Below are 17,559 nucleotides of genomic sequence, written 5' to 3'. Positions count from 1 at the left end.
CCTTTTGGGGTTAATGGATGGAAAGATCTTATGGAATTTTGTTTTTATATATAACAGTGGCAAGGCCCCTATATGCACAAAGCTAGAAGGGCTTACAGATACCTACAATGGAAGAATGGATGGCTAAGCCAATAGAATTGACAAATGATAAAAACTAAAGAAGTCTTTGACCAATTTTATTTCTACCTAGAAACCACTTTTTGACTTTTTTGCAAGAGACTGGAAGAAATGAAATTGTGATTTTTGGATTTGATGATTAGAAACAAGGGATTATGGAAACGTTAAAAGTCTGAATTTGATGTATTTTTTATTTATTTCCAGACAAAGAAAATTGATTCTTTTTCTATTCTTTTTTTTTGTTCTGCACTTTTATCTTGCTCTTTTCCTAAATTTTCCCTTTTTCAATTGATTTTCCTTCTTGCTCATTTTTTTTCAATTCAAGAAAGTTAAATAAAAAAAAGAAACTAAATTCCATTCTCAAATATAGAAAAATGCAGGCAATTGTGGTTTTGACCATGTGAATGACATAACCCTTCCCTCCTTTCATCATTGCTTTTTCTCCTGCCTTTGCCTCCCTAACATTACATTAGTAGCACACATAATTCACCTTTGAGAGCCATAATATTCCTATCAGAAAGCAAATATGTTGGAAAACGTGGATGAGGAACATAATTGTGGGAGGTAAGGAGCATGGACTACCATTGGCTTCTTGGGTTTTCAGCTTTCCCTTAGATTTGTAATCCCAGTTCACCTACTATGTGAGATTTTATAATAAATTATTTCCCCAATATAGAAAGACATTGACTGTACATCTATAACAGCATTAACAACACCTACACTAATATTGCAATATTTGATTTACAATATTTGCATTGTTTACTTCTACCATGTTGTTGAATATGGTACATATTTTTTAAACTAAGCTTCATTTGTACTATAAGCTACTATAAAAAGTATAATTACACTCTTTCGCTGTGCATACAAGTCAAAATATATGTTTTCAAGTCTCTATGTGTGAGCATGTGTCTTACCTGGAAGACCAGGCATCATAATCTATCTTAATTATGAAATGAAATTTTTGGTTTAAAATTCATGTTCACCACAAAGCTCCCTATGAAATTGTCATATTAAAGAAAGAATCTTTATGTAATCTTAAAAAAGAACTGATAGACTTTGTAATTTAATTCTTGGAATTATCTTCTGATGGTAAACATGAAATAAGGCAGATTTTTAAGCAAACGTGCATGGGGTGGTAAATGCATACTTAGTATTTTTATTCTAAGCTGATCTTGATGGAAAGCAGAGCTCCTAATCATTGAGTTGCATTTCAATAATAAAACGCATACCTTAATAATGAACAGTTAAATCTGCTGTCATATTGATAGTCCTTGACTTACAACTGATTGGTGACCATTTGAAGTTATAACAGACCACTCCAAAGGTACTTACAACCCAGTTCCAAAGTACCAGTGGCTAACCCCCCCCACCCCCGCAGCACCCCCCCCCCAAGACATGAGACCATGTCAGATGCTCAGCAACGGCTCACATTTATGGCCATTTGCAGCATCCTGCTGTCAAATGACGTCTGATTTTTTTTTTTGGCTGAAAATTGGCATTAACTTCCATTTTTCAAGAAAAATGGTCCATAGAAAACAATGGGCTCACTTAATGACCATGGGTGCACTTAACAACCATAGCGTTCACTTTGCAACTATGTTCTCTTAACAACCACTGCAAGAAGGGTCATACAATTAGATCAGTGATATGAGTGCCATCCAGACTCACAATCATAATGGTTGTATGCCAAAGACTACTTGTACTTTGGAACATTGTATGCAAAAGTGATTTGTACACCAAGTAAGTCTTGATTGTTGAAAGAAAAAGACGTAATGAAATGACATGGCTTCTGAATGTATGTGTTATACCATCTGATGATTGATAACTGCCAGAGACAAACAGAATGGTAAATTTGTCCGATCGTATTTTATTAACCCTTTCATACAGCTGATTGTATCATTTTTATTTGTCTTTATTAAAGATTTAGGAACTGTAAACATCAAAATATGTAACTTCTCAGAAGATCAAATTGTAACAAAATTAAAACCAAGCAATTATTACAAAGATTAAGACTAATCATAAAACATACTGAAACCAACAAGAAAAAAAGAAAGCAAATCTGGGTTGTTTTTTGACTCTGTATAATGAAGCCAAATAATTTGCCACTAGTAAAAGTTACTTTTATATTGATATTGATAAATAGGAAAATTCATTCTAGTTCAAAGAATTGATGTGAGAATCAGAATAATACATTGAAGAACTCAAGAACACTACATGAGGTATATTCTATGCATGGCTTTTACCCTGCCTACCGTTTGCCTAAATAGCAGCAAAGAAAGGGAACTTAATCAGGGTCTTGAAAAATATAAGAATTTGGGTCTAATAATTACTTTTTTCAGAAAAACTGGCACATCCTTTGTTCAGGAAATCAAAACAGACTTGCAATCATCTCTGTTGGGAGGATTCACTGAAAACAACACAAAAATAAAATCTAAAGAGCTGGTGCCTTACATGCTGGCAACAACAAGAAAAGATTGGAATTGGCATTTTTTACTCCTAGATCAGCGTTTCTCAACAGCTGCACCTTTAAGACGTATGGACTTCAACTCCCAGAATTCCCCAGGCAGCATGGCTAGCTCGAGAATTCTGGGAGTTGAAGTCTTGAGCATCTTAAAAGTTGCCGGCTTTGAGAAACACTGCGCTAACGGAACGTTTGCTTTTTAACGCGCTTTCTAACGGAACGAAACGGAACGTTTGCTTGATCACCGAGACAAGCATTTTAACGAGCGGTACTGTACTCGTAATTCCAAAGTTGTGCGGAGGCGGCCAACCAAACAGAAAACCGCCCCAAGATATCTCAGACCGCCGCGGTAAGAGCGTTGCGCATGCGTATCCCCGCCTTCCTGGTCGACGGTTTCCTCCCCCGCGCGGCGCGTCCTCTCGTTCGCTAGCCATTCCGCCGCGCATGCGCCATTTCCGCCGCTAGGCGACGGGAGTCCTCGCGATACGCGCGCCTACGACGCCATCCTGTCTGCCTCAGCTGCGTAGCTTGTTAGTCGGCCGTCGGTTAAGCGCTTCCTTGTTCTTTGTGGGGAGTTCCGCGCAGCCGTTTGGGCCGATCGCCTGGGGAAGTGGGTGAGGTGTTGCCGGTGAGTGGGTGGCGGGAAGCGACCGGGCAACTTGTCCCGATATGCCGGGAGAAAAGAGAGCCGAGGTGGGCGGACCCGCCTTTCTCGCTCCTGAGAAACGGGCGAACTCCTTGGGAGGGGAGGGGAGGGGGGAAGAGAGGGAGGGAGGGGGGCGAGGGAGAAAGAAAGGGTTAAACGGCGCCGTGCGCACGCGCGCGGGAACATTCGGAAGGGTTGTTGGGGTTTTTTTTTTTTTTTTTTTGCTCTCAGCCGCCATTTTTAACGAGCCGGCCACAAGCGCGGGTGGGGGTGGCCGCGACGCCTCGGGAGCTGTGCGAAGGCTTCCCTCGGCCTGCTATAACGGTCTCGCGGTGCCTCTTGCTGGCTGCAGCCGCCGCTACTCGAAGGGGCGAGGGCGGCTCTTGGTAGGGCAAGCCCGAGTGGAGGAAAGAAAGGCAGAAGACGGCGAAGCGGGGTCCCTCGGAGCGTGACAAAAGAAGCGTGCGCCTCCGCCATTGATACCCCTCCTCCTCAGCCGAGGACCACCTCTCCGGTGCCACGCCTCCCGGGGGTGCTGGTGCGCCTGCGCGCTGAGGTCGTTCGTAGCGGAAGGTTCAAGACCGGTTGGAAGCGTTGCGCGTTTGGAAGGCGAAGAGTTGGTTTCTCTTGACAACGTCCTGAAGCAGCATCGCAAGCCCAAGTTCAGCTCCTCGGAAGTAAGGTGCCTTGGAAGTCAGTTGGAACTGGCGAAATGGAAACATGCCGTCGGTGGCAGGGGCTGGGCCAGAATACCAGTATAAAAACGTGGAAAAGTTTCCATAGGACCAAAATGGCAGCGATTCGGGCATTGCAAGCAGTTTATTTGTTTGTTGGTTTGATTTAATGCGTTAAGCAATAGCCTTCATACTTTTGTATATACCTGCTTACTAGGGCTTTCGCCCCCCCCCCCCCGCAAGCGGTGTTCTTTTTTATACAAAGTCAGCTTATTGCCCCCACAAACCGGGTCCTCATTTTACCTACCTTAGAAAGGATGGAAGGCTGAGTCAACCTTGAGCCTGGTGAGATTTGAACTTGCAGTAATTGCAGGCAGCTGGTGTTACTTAACAGTGCTTTAGTCTGCTGTGCCACCAAGGCTCTTGAGATTTAAGATTCAAAAGAGCGCAAAGGTCATGGTGCCAGGGTGGCATTGGTGTGCTGACCAGCGACAGGTGGGGATGGGTGAGGGCCTTACCTGCTTTGTGTCTTGTTAATCAGATATAAAGGCCCTGTTGTTGGTTGTAAATGGCCCACTCAACCGAGGTCATTGCTGTGCTGGGTCCACTTTTGAGACCAGGAATAAGGGAAAGAATTAGTAACCGATGTAACCACTGCCAATATTACACGAAGTGCATAAGAGTAGCTGCTTTGGTTGAATTTTGAATGGATTTCAGAAACGGCAGGACTAAAGATACTTGGCTGGGGTTCGTTTCCAGCAAGTCAGGAAAAGGAACTTGGATGGGTCTCTCCCTTTAATCACATTGGTGATGTAAGTGAAGAGACGCTTTCTTGATTTAGGGCCTCTCGCTTAAAAGTGTGGTGGTTTTTAGCAGAGATCTTTGTGTGCGGTAAATGTAAGCTGGAACCCAGCTCAAGCAGAAATATTGTACTGAACACAAAAAGGTAATGCTGAAGCAGGACTGCTGTGTCCGTAGCCTTGTATTAACCAGTAGGGATATTTACCAAAAGTATATGCTGCCTGGCTCTAGGCAATTTACCATATTGAAATTTATTAACAAATTTATACAGCCATGCAGTGTAAAATAACTAAAGAACAGCAAATATATAACATTGTCAATATTGAAAATTAACTAAAGTTATAATTATACATGCCCAAAGCAGAAAGAGAATGTGTAGATCCACCTCAATAGCGGAGCCTTCTAAATGTATCTTGGGCCTCATGACAAAACCAGAACATCAAGAGGAGTGAAGCTAATCTAATTTCCAGTTTAAGTAATTTATTATTTAAAATAATAGCATAATAATTGATCTAACTAAAATATTTGTGCCTTTACTAAGATATTTTTGAGGCAGTCGGTTAAATAGTTAACTGTCTTTTTGAAAGTAATATTGTTTACATTGATTGCACAATGTACTTTCAGTAAAAGGCACACCAAGTTCCTTTAAATCTGAGGCACCTTCTCTGCATACATGTATGGGAAAGTTTGATTTATTTTCATAAATAATTTCTTATTGTATGTATGTTTTAATCTGAAGTACAACTATTGATCAGTATATCAAAAATTTGATCTTAAGTAGTATTTTAGATAATAGTTATAAGTTTGACAGTACAAAAAAGCAGTTTTGTTTTTTAATAAGTACAAGAAGTCTTTACAGGTAGTCCTTAGCTTACAAATGCAATTGGCACCAAAATTTTGGTTGTAAGTTAAGGTACCTATGTGACCAGAGCAGGTTTCTTTTTTTAAAATCTTTTTTTATAGTGTCAAGCAAATTACACAGTCAAAAGCCCAAATCCATTCTCCTGAATGGGTAATTTTTTTACAGGAAATCACAGAAAATGCTGGGAACTGATCAAAAAAGCCACAAGTTCCAGTCATGTGACTACAGGATATTGCAACCAGTCTTAAATGTGAGCCAGTTGCCAAGTGCCCGAAATGTGGTCATTTGATTGTGATGAGATTTTATTACTGCTCAAAATGTTTGACAGGCCATAAAATACATTTTCCAAAGCTGTTGTAACTCTGAACAGTTGTTAAATGACCTATATCGTAAGTTGAGGACTACCTATAAAGTTTGGATGTTTAAAACAGTATTGAACATGGGAATAAACTTAACTGAAGAAACTGGAAATTCTTTTTGGGTAAATATATACAAGATCTTACTAAATTAGTAGATATAAATTAGGAAATCAAAATGGCATTGGTAAGTAAAACTAATTGTATATACCCGTGATGGTGAACGTATGGCACGCCGAGTCATATTGGTGGGCATGCAAGCATTGCCCTAGCTCAGCTCCAGCATGCGCACGCTGGTCAGCTGATTTTCAGGCCTTCTGGGCCCACCGGAAGTCGGCAAACGGGCTGTTTCCGGCCTCTGGGGATGTGGGGAAAGCTGTTTTCGCCCACCCCAGGCTCCTAGAAAGCCTCTGGAGCCTGGGGAGGGTGAAAAACAGGCCTACCAGGTCCACCGTGCCATCATATGCCAAAAGCGGGGGGAGCACCGGGGGTTTGCACGTGCATGCACGGGGGGGCCAGGGCACATAGAATTATGGGTGTGGGCATGTGTGCGCAACCACCTCGCACTCCCCCCGCTTTTGGCACATGATGGCAAAAAGGTTAGCCCTCAGTGGTATATACTGTCTAAATAACAGCTGTAGTGCTCAAGGTTAGATGAAGTAAATAATTACAGGAAAAATACAGTAAAGTGCATTTACAGAAGTGATATCCATTGAGTTCAGTGTTGCTTACTTCCAGCTAAGTGAGCACAGATTTAGTGTAAATGTGGTTTGACAACATCTGTATGTGTTATTTAGTTGAGACTAATTCATTAGTAGCCAAAAAAAGTTCAACTCTTGAGCAAGAGTTATATATATCTTCAATGACTTTGTGCCTTAGGAAAGAAAAGAGGGAGGGTCAGGATGGGTGTCTGGATGTCTATGGAACATTATAACTGATGTGACCTGAACATCTATGCAGGTCATCACAATTGAAGTTTCTTGGATGAGAAATGAAACGGTTTTGTTCTTCCTCCTCAAGGAAAAAACAGTCCAAAAAGCACTTTTGAGATGGGTGTCTAGAGGGTTGGGTTTGTTTTTTTTTTACTCTAGCCCCCACCATTGGCTTGTTCCCAACAGATTGTTCCAAAGGAATTGCAATCTTCAACAGGAAAACAACTGTTCATTCCACATAAATAGAATGTAACTCTGATGTTCTAATTCTCATTTTTTATATTAAGAAAAATATGAACGAATTGGAAATTGTAAATGTATGCCTAAAATTCTTGTGTGTGTTGTGGAGGTAGTAAAAAAATAATAATTCAGTTTTGTTAAGTAGCATGTTCTTGCTAGCCATTTTGATTTCTATTTTGTTCATTATATTTCTAATTTTGTGAAACAATTGGGTTTTGAACATGTTCTAAATGTACATTAATTAAATACAATAAAGGTATTCGCCCCAAAGAGATTAAACCTATACAGCAGGAAAGAGAGAGTGACTTTCTTTGATGCTGCAGTTCTATATTAATTGTGAGAAATGTCTTAATTGGAGTATGAGAGTGTACAGTATATCAATAACTCATGGTTTTATTGAAAAGAACTAGTAAAAACACAATGAAGGAAAATATTATCCCATGCCCAGGACTGGAGTAAAGTGTTCTGCTACCCTCCAGAATGAAACTTCATAGCGATTTCAGATTTTCTTAATTGGTTGGTGGAATAGAGCAGTTTAATTTGGGTGATCTGAAATAGTTTTTAGTTTTTTTTTTAGTTTTTTTTTTTTTTGGTTGTAAAATAATTACAGTTCTTTCAAAGAAGTATGCATATTAAATTCTGTATATAATATATTTTACCATACAATTCAATTTTCTCAAGTGCTTTTAAATACACTGCTCAAAAAAATAAAGGGAACACAAGCAGAAGACATCCAAGATCTGAATGAATGAAATAGCCTTTTTAAATACTTTGTTCGTTACATACAGTAGTTTTGTGTTCCTTTTAGTTGTTTGAGCAGCGTATAAACTACTGTATGTAAAGAACAAAGTATTTAATAAGGCTATTTCATTCATTCAGATCTCAGATGTCTTCTGCTTGTGTTCCCTTTATTTTTTTGAGCAGTATATTTTTCCTTTATTTATTACAGTCTTTTAAAAGAAAGTCTACATCTATGGGTCTTGTAAAAAGAATCTAGGTTCCTTATTCTGATAAATAATGGACATGTTTTTATTAACGAAGATACTATATTGGAAAGCTACAAAGCTGGTCTAAAAACACAGAATACATTGCATTACCCCAAGTTCTATTAAGGCTATGTTCCAGTGAAGGTCTCTTAAGAACCCCTAATAATGTGTTCAACATTCATTTGCAGAGTTAAAGGTTCTGCTAGTGATAAACATTAGGAAAATAAGGAATATTCTGTTATCTTCTACATTATCAACTGGAACCATGTTGATTGTGAAATAATATCAAGCCCCATAGCTCTACCATAGATCCTATTCTATTCTCTAGTTGGTTTAAACCTATTCTCGCTATTCTTTCCAAGCTTTGTATTGTAATGGAAATGGGAGATGGGTATAAGGAAGAGGAAGTCACGTTGCGGTGAAAACACCTGTCTTTGAAAAGAACCTGCGGGAAAATCTGTTGATTCAGCTGAAATTTAAATTTATTTTTGAGTGTGTAAACTGCCTGGAAAAAAGCCCACCCTAAGAATCACTGCATATGTGTTGAAATGTGACTTGTTTTTGTTGAGAAGATGCTCACTTTCAGGAAGAGGAAATGAGACTGCAGCCTCTGGAATACTACATGCATCATAATGTGCATTTTCACAAGTTCTGCACTACTATGCACTGCATAATGACTATGCTTTCAGAAGACGGAGATGGAGATCCACAATTTCCTTCTGGCATTCCCAGTGGCGTTTGCTCCTCCAAGTTTCTCCCTTCTTTGACCATCCCTGGCTGTTGTAATTGGTTCGGCTTATCAAGTTCTTTAGAGATAATGTTTTAGAATGCATTTTGCTCTGATGGTGAAGCTTCCATTCATGCTGAACAAATGAAAAACTCTCAACGCTTTATGACACAGTTTTAGTTGAACTTAAAAGATATTGAAGACAAAAATTGGTGCAGTTGACTTAGGATGTATGGGCTGCTGGGAGAGACTTGTTAATCATGGCCTCCACAGAGCTTTGGTGAAACGGTAAACCAGGTAATGGGTTTATAAATCTGGGTTTGGTAACTTTACTAGCTATGGCTGTCCTTTATTCGGTGTTTTTTTATGTGCTGTGACTATAAAATTAGATTTTTATTTTTTTTAGTTTGCTGCCACCTCAGCTTTGGGCATTTTAGGAGAAATTAAACATGTAAAATAGGAGCTGTTTGCGATAAGGTAAGGTGAGAGACCATTATAGGGAGTCTTAAAGCGGCATGTGTAGTAAAGTCTCTGGTGAAAAGTAATTTTTCCAATGTGAACTTTCTAAGTAGTAGAATGAAAGTAGCACTGTTATCTATTTTGTTCATAAACCATTGCACTAAAGAACAGTAAAGCTGATATGGGTAAGACTGGTATCTTTTGATGCTAATTGCTGTCTTCCTTATTAAACACTGTTCCATTTATAAAATGGGAACAGACAACTCCAATCAGAGAAAATGTATAAAAATTTCCCCAAGAGGTCTCCATTCCTATTTTAATAGAGTTTAAAATTTTCTGGAAATCTGGATTAAAATCAGAGAACATTTCTAAAGAGTCTCCTTTCTAATCTAAAGTTAAACAGTCTTCAGCCCTTATAATCTGGAAAATACCTGATAATATGTGTTACTTTAGTATAACGGCTTTAGAAGGTATGGCCAGTCATGGAGACTTTAGTTTCAAAATGTAAACTGGTGAGATTTGGCATTCCAGTTAAGCATTAACAGTTACCTCAAAGTAAAAACCAATGCTTAAGTCTAGCATTTTGCTTTGTGTGGATGGATGGATGGATATTTTAAATATAAAAATATTTAGATGTGCTGTGGAACTTGGTAGATGCAAAGAGAACCCAGGACATAGAGCTTTACTTGAATACACTGGTCAGATTTTCCTCTTCTCCAAGAACCTGGGGGATTAACATTATGAGTAATATAAATGAATCAGACTTTAGCAGGCTCTGCAAAATCTGCTTTAATTTAGCCAGGTAGCAAGAGTATTATGAACTACTTGTACTGCTGCCTTTTGCTTCTTTCTTACTGTCATTACATCTTAAGCTGTGTACTGCAGTGAGATACTTTTTCTACAAGAAAATTCACTTCAGTGGCAATCTTATGAAATGTTTTTAGTATGTGTACCATATCCATTTTTCCTCATTTTGTGAAATCCCCCTGCCCAATTGTGTGTGCTGAGAATATCATTTTCTTTCTGATATCTCTAGCCCACCTTAGCAAGGTCTAAAGCACAAACTATTTTGAGCATAATACTTTTCCCATTATAATTTTTCTTTAATGTTAGAAAAACCTACTCTTTCCTGTGGTTGTAGGTGGAGCTTCAACTCAAAGTAAATTGTTCTACCCCACCAACCAACACTTCATAAATAAAATTGTAAAGACATTATTTGTAGATATTTTATTCTGGGAACTATAGTCCAAGATATGTGGAGGGACTACTTTGGGTAAGATTAAAGTGGAAGGATGCTAGTCTAATTGTAGCGGAGGAAATGTCTGCAGGTATGTGAATTGTACTTTGAATTTGCTAGCCATTGTATCATTAAATGTACTTCCTGGTTCTCTCAACTTGTGCAGTTTTTACATTGTATGTACACACTATGCATAGACATACTCCCATACAGACAACTGAGTATTATTTTGCATTTGCACCTTACAATTTCAATGAATTAAAAAAACAACATGAACTTTGCTTTTCTATTTTGCTGGTGTTTTATGTTGCTGGGATAACGCAGCCTCTTGTGCACACACCCAAATTCATTTCCCTTCCCCTGTTAGCTTAATGTTATCTTTTCCCTGTCAACCTCTGCCCCCAGAATGAGTTGTTTGACTGTCTTTCCATTTATTTAATTGTGAGAATTCTAGTCCTGAGCCCTGTAGGACTGCTGCCTTGGCCCTTGTAGCTGGCATTGGAATGAACACCCATGAGATTTGTATGCAGGTTGAGAAGCATGCATTTATTTTCATATGTATTTTTGGGAAACAATTTGCTGTGGCTTCACTGGCCTGCAGTAGTATGAATTTAAAAATAGTGCCCTTTGCAGTGATTGAATATGTGTATTGAACTGGCTGGGCAAATGCGAGAGGGAGGAGCTAAGTATTCAGTAGTAGAATTTGTCTTCATAGATAGATGCCTATCAGTCGAGGTCTTGAGAATAGCTATGTGGCAGGTTGCATGAGCAGGTCATGCTAGTTCTGTATGAGTTCAAGACTGGCAGTTGTAAATTATCACAGCATTATACTCTGAGCAGTTGTTGCATTTTTTTAAAAGTTCAAGATGTTTCTAATATATACAGTCCTGCTTAGGAAGGGGTTGGGGGTGAATCGTCATTCTCAAATGCTAAATTTGCTGTTTATGTTTTTTATGGTGTTTGATTTTAAACAGCAAAATGGACTGGGCTGGGAAACATAATGGTCCAAATGATTCATCTAGTGATGGAACAGTACGATTGCGTGGTCTGCCATTTGGCTGCAGCAAGGAGGAGATCGTTCAGTTCTTTCAAGGTAGCTCTAGTGTTAATGTCAAGTGACTTTCAGTGTTTCTATGTCTGCAAGATTGATATTTGAAACAGCTTAAAATTTTATTAGTATTGGGGGAGGGGGAATCAGTCTTTAAAATTTAGATTACTAATGTTGGTATTCTTTGTTAAAACTCTACTAAAAAGTAAAGAGTTTGCATTGGCAGGATAAAAATTTACACATTTAGATAGCCTATTAGGAGTCAGAATTTGGAGTATGTAGTTATGACATCATGTAGTATAGGTGGGTTCTTTGTGATGTAGCTGTTGCTGTGTAATCTGAACAAAGAGACAGTAATACAATGTCTAAATGAAAACTCTTTAGCCTGTGTATTTGGGTTGGGGGGAAGCTAAGCTATTTTCTTGCATTTGTGTAGATTTGCTTTAAGTATTTTCTACAGATGGGAATGTTTCAGACTTTAACACTCTTCCCCTTGATGGGGTTATTTGTCCTTGGGTTAAAGGGTTGGAAATCGTGCCAAATGGGATAACATTGACGCTGGACTACCAGGGGAGAAGCACAGGGGAGGCCTTCGTGCAGTTTGCTTCAAAGGAGATAGCAGAAAAAGCTCTGGGGAAACACAAGGAAAGAATAGGGCACAGGTGGGGATGGAGAGTTTGGGATGGTAAATATTTTGTGGGGGTTGGGGGTCAGAATTGCTTTTGGGGGGCTGGGGTACATAAGTCAACTGGCTATTTTTTTTAAAGAAAAACACCCTAAGTAACTGGGAGTAAAATAGATGTGGTGGGAGGGGGATTGATAATACTACGTAGCTTGCTAAAATTGGGCTAGTTTTGTTTGTTTGTTTGTTTTTTGTGGAGGGTGTTCTATAATAGCCAGAGTTTTTTCAAAGAACTTTTTACTGGGGCAGGGGGGAGTGTGGTTCAGAGAATTGCTGTATTTAATTTGCAGTTAGAATTTTTAGTCAGTAAAGTAAATCACAGAACTGCTTGCTTTTGCATTTAATATCCTAAATGTGACACTGGAAAAAAAGTGTTCACTTGCCTTCAATGCTATATCTAGATTTAAAAATTTTTAAATGTGCAGTTATTGTATTTTTTCCAAGTGTTATATATCTGTATTCTTACATTTGTACATTGTAAATCTTTTTTTACTCAGATATATTGAGATCTTCAAAAGTAGTAGGAGTGAAATCCGAGGATTCTATGATCCACCCCGAAGAATGATGGGACAGCGACCCGGACCATATGATAGACCAATGGGAGGAAGAGGGGGTTATTATGGAGCTGGGCGTGGAAGTATGTATGACAGAATCCATCGAGGAGGTGGTGGATATGACGGTGGTATGTGTATCTAATGACCACAGGCTCTTGTCATTTTCATGTTCCTGACATTTTGTCAAGAAATACAGAAATGACAGTAATTATAATACATACCAAGTCTGAAACCTGGCTATATTTCACTTTGTTTATACCAGCCATATGACTTGAGATTGAAAAGATATGGAGAGGCATTTGAAATGAGATTTTAAATATGACTGAAACTTGGTTTGCATGTCTTTGAGCCTGTTATGTCTACATAGAAATGTTTGTATTTCATTTCAAATCAGTTTGGTTCTAAGCTTACATCCTTTTTGGTGTTTAAAGACTCTTCACAGTCTGTCCCCCTCTTAAATCTCACAGGATATGGTGGCTTTGATGAGTATGGTGGCTATAACAATTATGCCTATGGAAATGATGGCTATGACGACAGAATGAGAGATGGGAGAGGTAAGAAAAAATGTTACCGTGTTGTTCAGCTGTCTATTGTAGACTTGGCTAGAGATAGGGATATTGCTTTGATGTTTTCAGTATCCTGTTTATAAACAGTTGGGTACAAGAAATGGTATCTCTAATTCTGTTGTTAGTACAGGAATTGATTGGCTCACTTAGAATACTGCAATTGTACTTTACTTTTTTAGAGGAGGCAGCGCATATCCTCAGTCAAGAGTCAGTTATGCCTTCATGGACCTGTTTTGCTTTTAGGAATGGGAGGTCATGGCTATGGTGGAGCAGGAGATGCAAGTTCAGGTTTCCATGGTGGTCATTTTGTTCACATGAGAGGTTTGCCTTTTCGAGCCACTGAAAATGATATTGCTAATGTGAGTATTGTTGAAAATATTTCTAGCTGAAACAAGAGATGAAAAGTTTCACATCTGGAATCAGATGCAACTGTTTTAAAGTATCAAGAAGTTTCAGAGTAACCTTCCTTTTTTTTTTCTTTGGAGAATTTAAAAAACACATAAATTACGGTTATTAAATGTGTGTGTTACTTTTAGTAATTGAATGATTAGTGGTGTTTGAAAGTAACTGAAGTGCACATTTCATGTTAGAATTCGCCTTGGGGTGGGGAGATTTTACATAATTAAACAGAAGGAGAAAAAAAAATGCAAAAGAAAAAGAAACCCCAGTATTTGATTTATATCCCCATCTTCTCTGACAAAATTATTCAGAAAGGTTTGTAAATCTGATAATCAAAATTTTAAACAGTTGTTATTACAATTAAATGATACACATATAAATTACAAATACTGTAGTCAAAATTAGAGAATTTCTAATAGGAAATATAAGAACTTATTATAAATACTGTCACTATTATTCAATTTCTTTTAACTAGCCATGCAATCTATATCTGTTTGAAACTTGATGTTGGTATCATCAATCAGTTGTCAGTTAAATGTAATATAGAAATATAGCTATTAGGAGATATCTAAATTGTGTGATTCTTCTATGCTGATGAATTTGTATTTTTCTTGCTAAGGGGGCTGGAAATCTTCAAATGAAGGCAAGCTTATAAAAGGGGTGGCCATAATATAAATTAGTATTTAGGGACTTAGTGGGAAGAATGTTAAATAGTAGCAACAGTATAATAGATAGGTAAATCTGGGAGGGGACGTGCTAATTGTAGCCAGTATACTGATCGGACACAAGTTGCTGAAAAGAAGAATATTTTGATTTGAAAATAACTGCAGGTTAATGCAAAAATGTAAATATTATATGTAAATTTATATCAGCTCAGTTACTTCTCTTGATATTTCAGCGTCATTCCAGTGTATGGTTTACAGATATACGACCCAAAGCAGCAGCACATTTTTTACATTTTTCTGTACACAAAAAGCAACTATGGGAATAATTGCATATGCTGTTGCATATTAAAGAAGTTATATGCTTTATTAAAACTGTCGTGTACTCTAATCAATACTCTCCTAGTCAGTTTGTTTTAATTTATTGGCTACCCAACTCTTAAGAGATTTCATAATAATAACTAATGGATCTGCAGAATCAAGATTTGTACTGTAAAACCTATATGCATGGGAGAAGTGTGATTTATTTTACACAACTATGTGCATCTTGGACATGACAGACTTAAAATAATGGATTAATTTGAGGAGTTTTAACTTACTGCTTTCTTTTAGTTTTTCTCACCACTGACTCCTATAAGGGTTCATATTGACATTGGAGCAGATGGAAGAGCAACTGGAGAGGCTGATGTGGAATTTATGACACATGAAGATGCAGTAGCTGCCATGTCTAAAGATAAAAACCATATGCGTAAGTTACAGTAAATAGGTCTGAAGTTTTGTACATTTCCCCTTGATTTTGTACAGGTAATTGTAACACTTGCATTTATGGGAGTAAGCTTTTTATTCTTTTAAAGAGCATCGATACATCGAGCTATTCCTCAATTCAACTGCTGGAGGTGGTTCTGGAATGGGTGGCTATGGTAGAGATGCCATGGGTAGGTTTAATTTCAGATTTTTAATTCAATTTCAGTCTATACAGGATTTCTAGAGACTAATGGTAGCTGCTCTTTTCCAGAGCAAGGTGGTTATGGTTCCGTTGGAAGAATGGGAATGGGTAGCAGTTACACTGGAGGATATGGTACTCCTGATGGATTGGGTGGCTATGGTAAGATTTTGTTTTGTTTAATATTAAGATATTGGTTTTAAATCTCCACCAGTACTTTGCATTGCATGAAGAACTAAGAATGCAGTATAGCTTCCATGCTTGGAATGCATGAGTGGCATCATAAGGGTGGTAAGATTTCTTTCATTGGTATAGGTGGATATAAAGTTTAAATGATATTAATTACAGGAATAAAAGTGTTGCGGTTATTTTGTAGGTCGTGGCAGCGGAAATAGTGGTGGATATTACGGGCAAGGCAACATGGGAGGAGGTGGCTGGCGTGGAATGTATTGAAGAGTGTCATTGTGTCTCCAAAGCGTGTTGGAAGGAAACAGTACTTGGTCTACTAGGCTTTCTTACAAAACTTAAATTTCTTTTGTATTGAAAACTTTATAATGACTGAAGGAATGTGTTTTCCCATTATTTGGTAAGCATCAGATTGTGATGGGGAAATCTGTTTTCTGTAGGTTTTATTTGTTGCATACTCTGACTTTAAATAAATTTTTTATATTCAAACCACTGATGTTGATAGTTTTTATACTAGCTCCTCCTGAAGATAGTTGCGTATTCTAGGATTTTGTTTAAGAAATTTGGTTCATTAAAAGCACTTGTACTGGAAGATTATATTATTGATTCTACATCTATGAAATGAAATAACCATCAGATTTATGTTACATTTGTTGAGGTTTGGAATGAAAGCAAGTATTAAGTGTTAATAAATTGTTTGTCAATGAAAACTAATTCAATGAAAACTAATGGAAGAATGTCTGAAAATAGTGCAGGACATGAAGGCCATGAATTAAAATTCTGAAATGACCTAAGGCACAACTGCTACACATGCCGTCTGAGCAATGTGTATATCAGAATTTTCATAATATTTAAAATATATTGATAAACATGGCCTGAAACTTCACTTTGTTTTCTTGGCAATTAAAGTTTGAGATAAGTTATTAATAGATACTATATGAGAAAGATATGGGAGAAAAGCAGAGAGCTGTGGACTATAGTAACATTGATAGAGAAGTAACTGTTACAGTTCTTAAAAATAAAACAATTGACTTAAGGATACCAGTTCTATTGCTGAAGATACCGATGTAAGGATTGTGGCCAATCTGACAACCAACAATATATCCACCTAAAAGTCTGATGGATTATATAAGTAGTCCTCTTGCTTTGCATTTTTAATATGTAAGATTGTTTGGATGGAATACTGTTTAGCCACATAAGCATTTTCTGTGTTTTGAAGAAAAGGTACTAATATTCAAGGAGATTTTTTTGTTTTAATTGCTTGTCCTCCAGATTCTTCTGAATAATTTGTCAAATGTGATAAATTGAAAGTTTGTTGCCTGTTTTTGCTAGTAATGTTATGTATGTAATAAATGTCTTGTGGGAGATAGCAAAATAGATTTCATTCTAGGACATGTGTTGTGTCAATTTATCTAATTGAAGGGCAAACAATACAAATCTTAAATCTTTTCTACTTTGTACAAAATTTTGTATAGAGAAACACTTTTTTAGGTTTATACTAAAAATGGAAGTAATTTAGATCCATAAGAAGGGCTCTTTTTTGGTTGAGCATATTTGCATCAAGGCTTGATGCTTAATACTGTAGAGAGTTCAGTATGAGAATTTCATGGGTCATAGAAAAATAAAAAAAGATTCAAATTTATATTCAATACTATGATTCCAAAGCTAAAAATGTTAATTTGTAGATAAGTTTTATTCTCAGTAAAGTTTGTACAGACAGCAGCCACGTATGTCGTACTAGCCATATTTGATTATGAAGATACACTTGTTTGCAAATCTTAGGATCCTAAACGGTTTTACAGAATAAATGAAATAGGAAAAACAAAGGTGAGATCCATGATTTCAGTGTGCTTTACTCAATGCACTGTGTCTTCCAAGAAGAGTACTAGGAGGTGGTTTAGTAAAATTAATTTTAATATTTTAAAATTAATATTAGTTTCAGGGAGGCAATATATTGATGTACTGTAGTCCTTATAAAGTAAACCATCCTTAAAATATTAACATCATTTAGTTTTATCATA

The 17,559-nt window shown here is 37.4% G+C and overlaps 1 protein-coding gene across 16 annotated transcripts; it reads left to right on the top strand.

The window, feature by feature from the left end:
* Nucleotides 1–2,995: 2,995 nt before the first annotated feature.
* On the top strand, nt 2,996–16,927 carry HNRNPH3 (heterogeneous nuclear ribonucleoprotein H3). 16 transcript variants are annotated; one of them, XM_034438662.3, is made up of 10 exons: nt 2,998–3,206; nt 11,473–11,591; nt 12,070–12,208; nt 12,726–12,910; nt 13,250–13,336; nt 13,592–13,707; nt 15,022–15,157; nt 15,264–15,344; nt 15,425–15,514; nt 15,729–16,927. In XM_034438662.3, exons 2-10 carry the CDS (start codon nt 11,477–11,479, stop codon nt 15,803–15,805), a joined length of 1,026 nt encoding a protein of 341 aa, XP_034294553.1. In that variant the 5' UTR covers nt 2,998–3,206; nt 11,473–11,476; the 3' UTR covers nt 15,806–16,927. The 16 variants fall into 16 exon arrangements, with proteins under 16 accessions (XP_087728375.1, XP_034294553.1, XP_034294554.1 ...); XM_034438663.3 differs by having other exon boundaries at nt 3,007–3,206; nt 12,726–12,865; XM_087872248.1 differs by having other exon boundaries at nt 3,011–3,108; nt 12,726–12,865.
* Nucleotides 16,928–17,559: the final 632 nt, after the last annotated feature.

The sequence above is a fragment of the Pantherophis guttatus genome, chromosome 6 (assembly GCF_059756535.1).
Source record: "Pantherophis guttatus breed Tessera chromosome 6, ASM5975653v1, whole genome shotgun sequence".
Taxonomy (NCBI): domain Eukaryota; kingdom Metazoa; phylum Chordata; class Lepidosauria; order Squamata; family Colubridae; genus Pantherophis; species Pantherophis guttatus.
Note: the sequence above shows the minus strand (reverse complement) of the source record. Positions and strands in the feature narration are given on the sequence as shown.

What these genes read in the sequence shown, in the direction of transcription:
- HNRNPH3 (XM_034438662.3), top strand. Translation starts at nt 11,477, where the DNA reads ATGGACTGGGCTGGGAAACATAATGGTCCAAATGATTCATCTAGTGAT. An exon ending in GATCGTTCAGTTCTTTCAAG is followed by an intron (nt 11,592 to 12,069) that starts GTAGCTCTAGTG and finishes CTTGGGTTAAAG; the next exon opens with GGTTGGAAATCGTGCCAAAT. An exon ending in AGGTGGTGGATATGACGGTG is followed by an intron (nt 12,911 to 13,249) that starts GTATGTGTATCT and finishes TAAATCTCACAG; the next exon opens with GATATGGTGGCTTTGATGAG.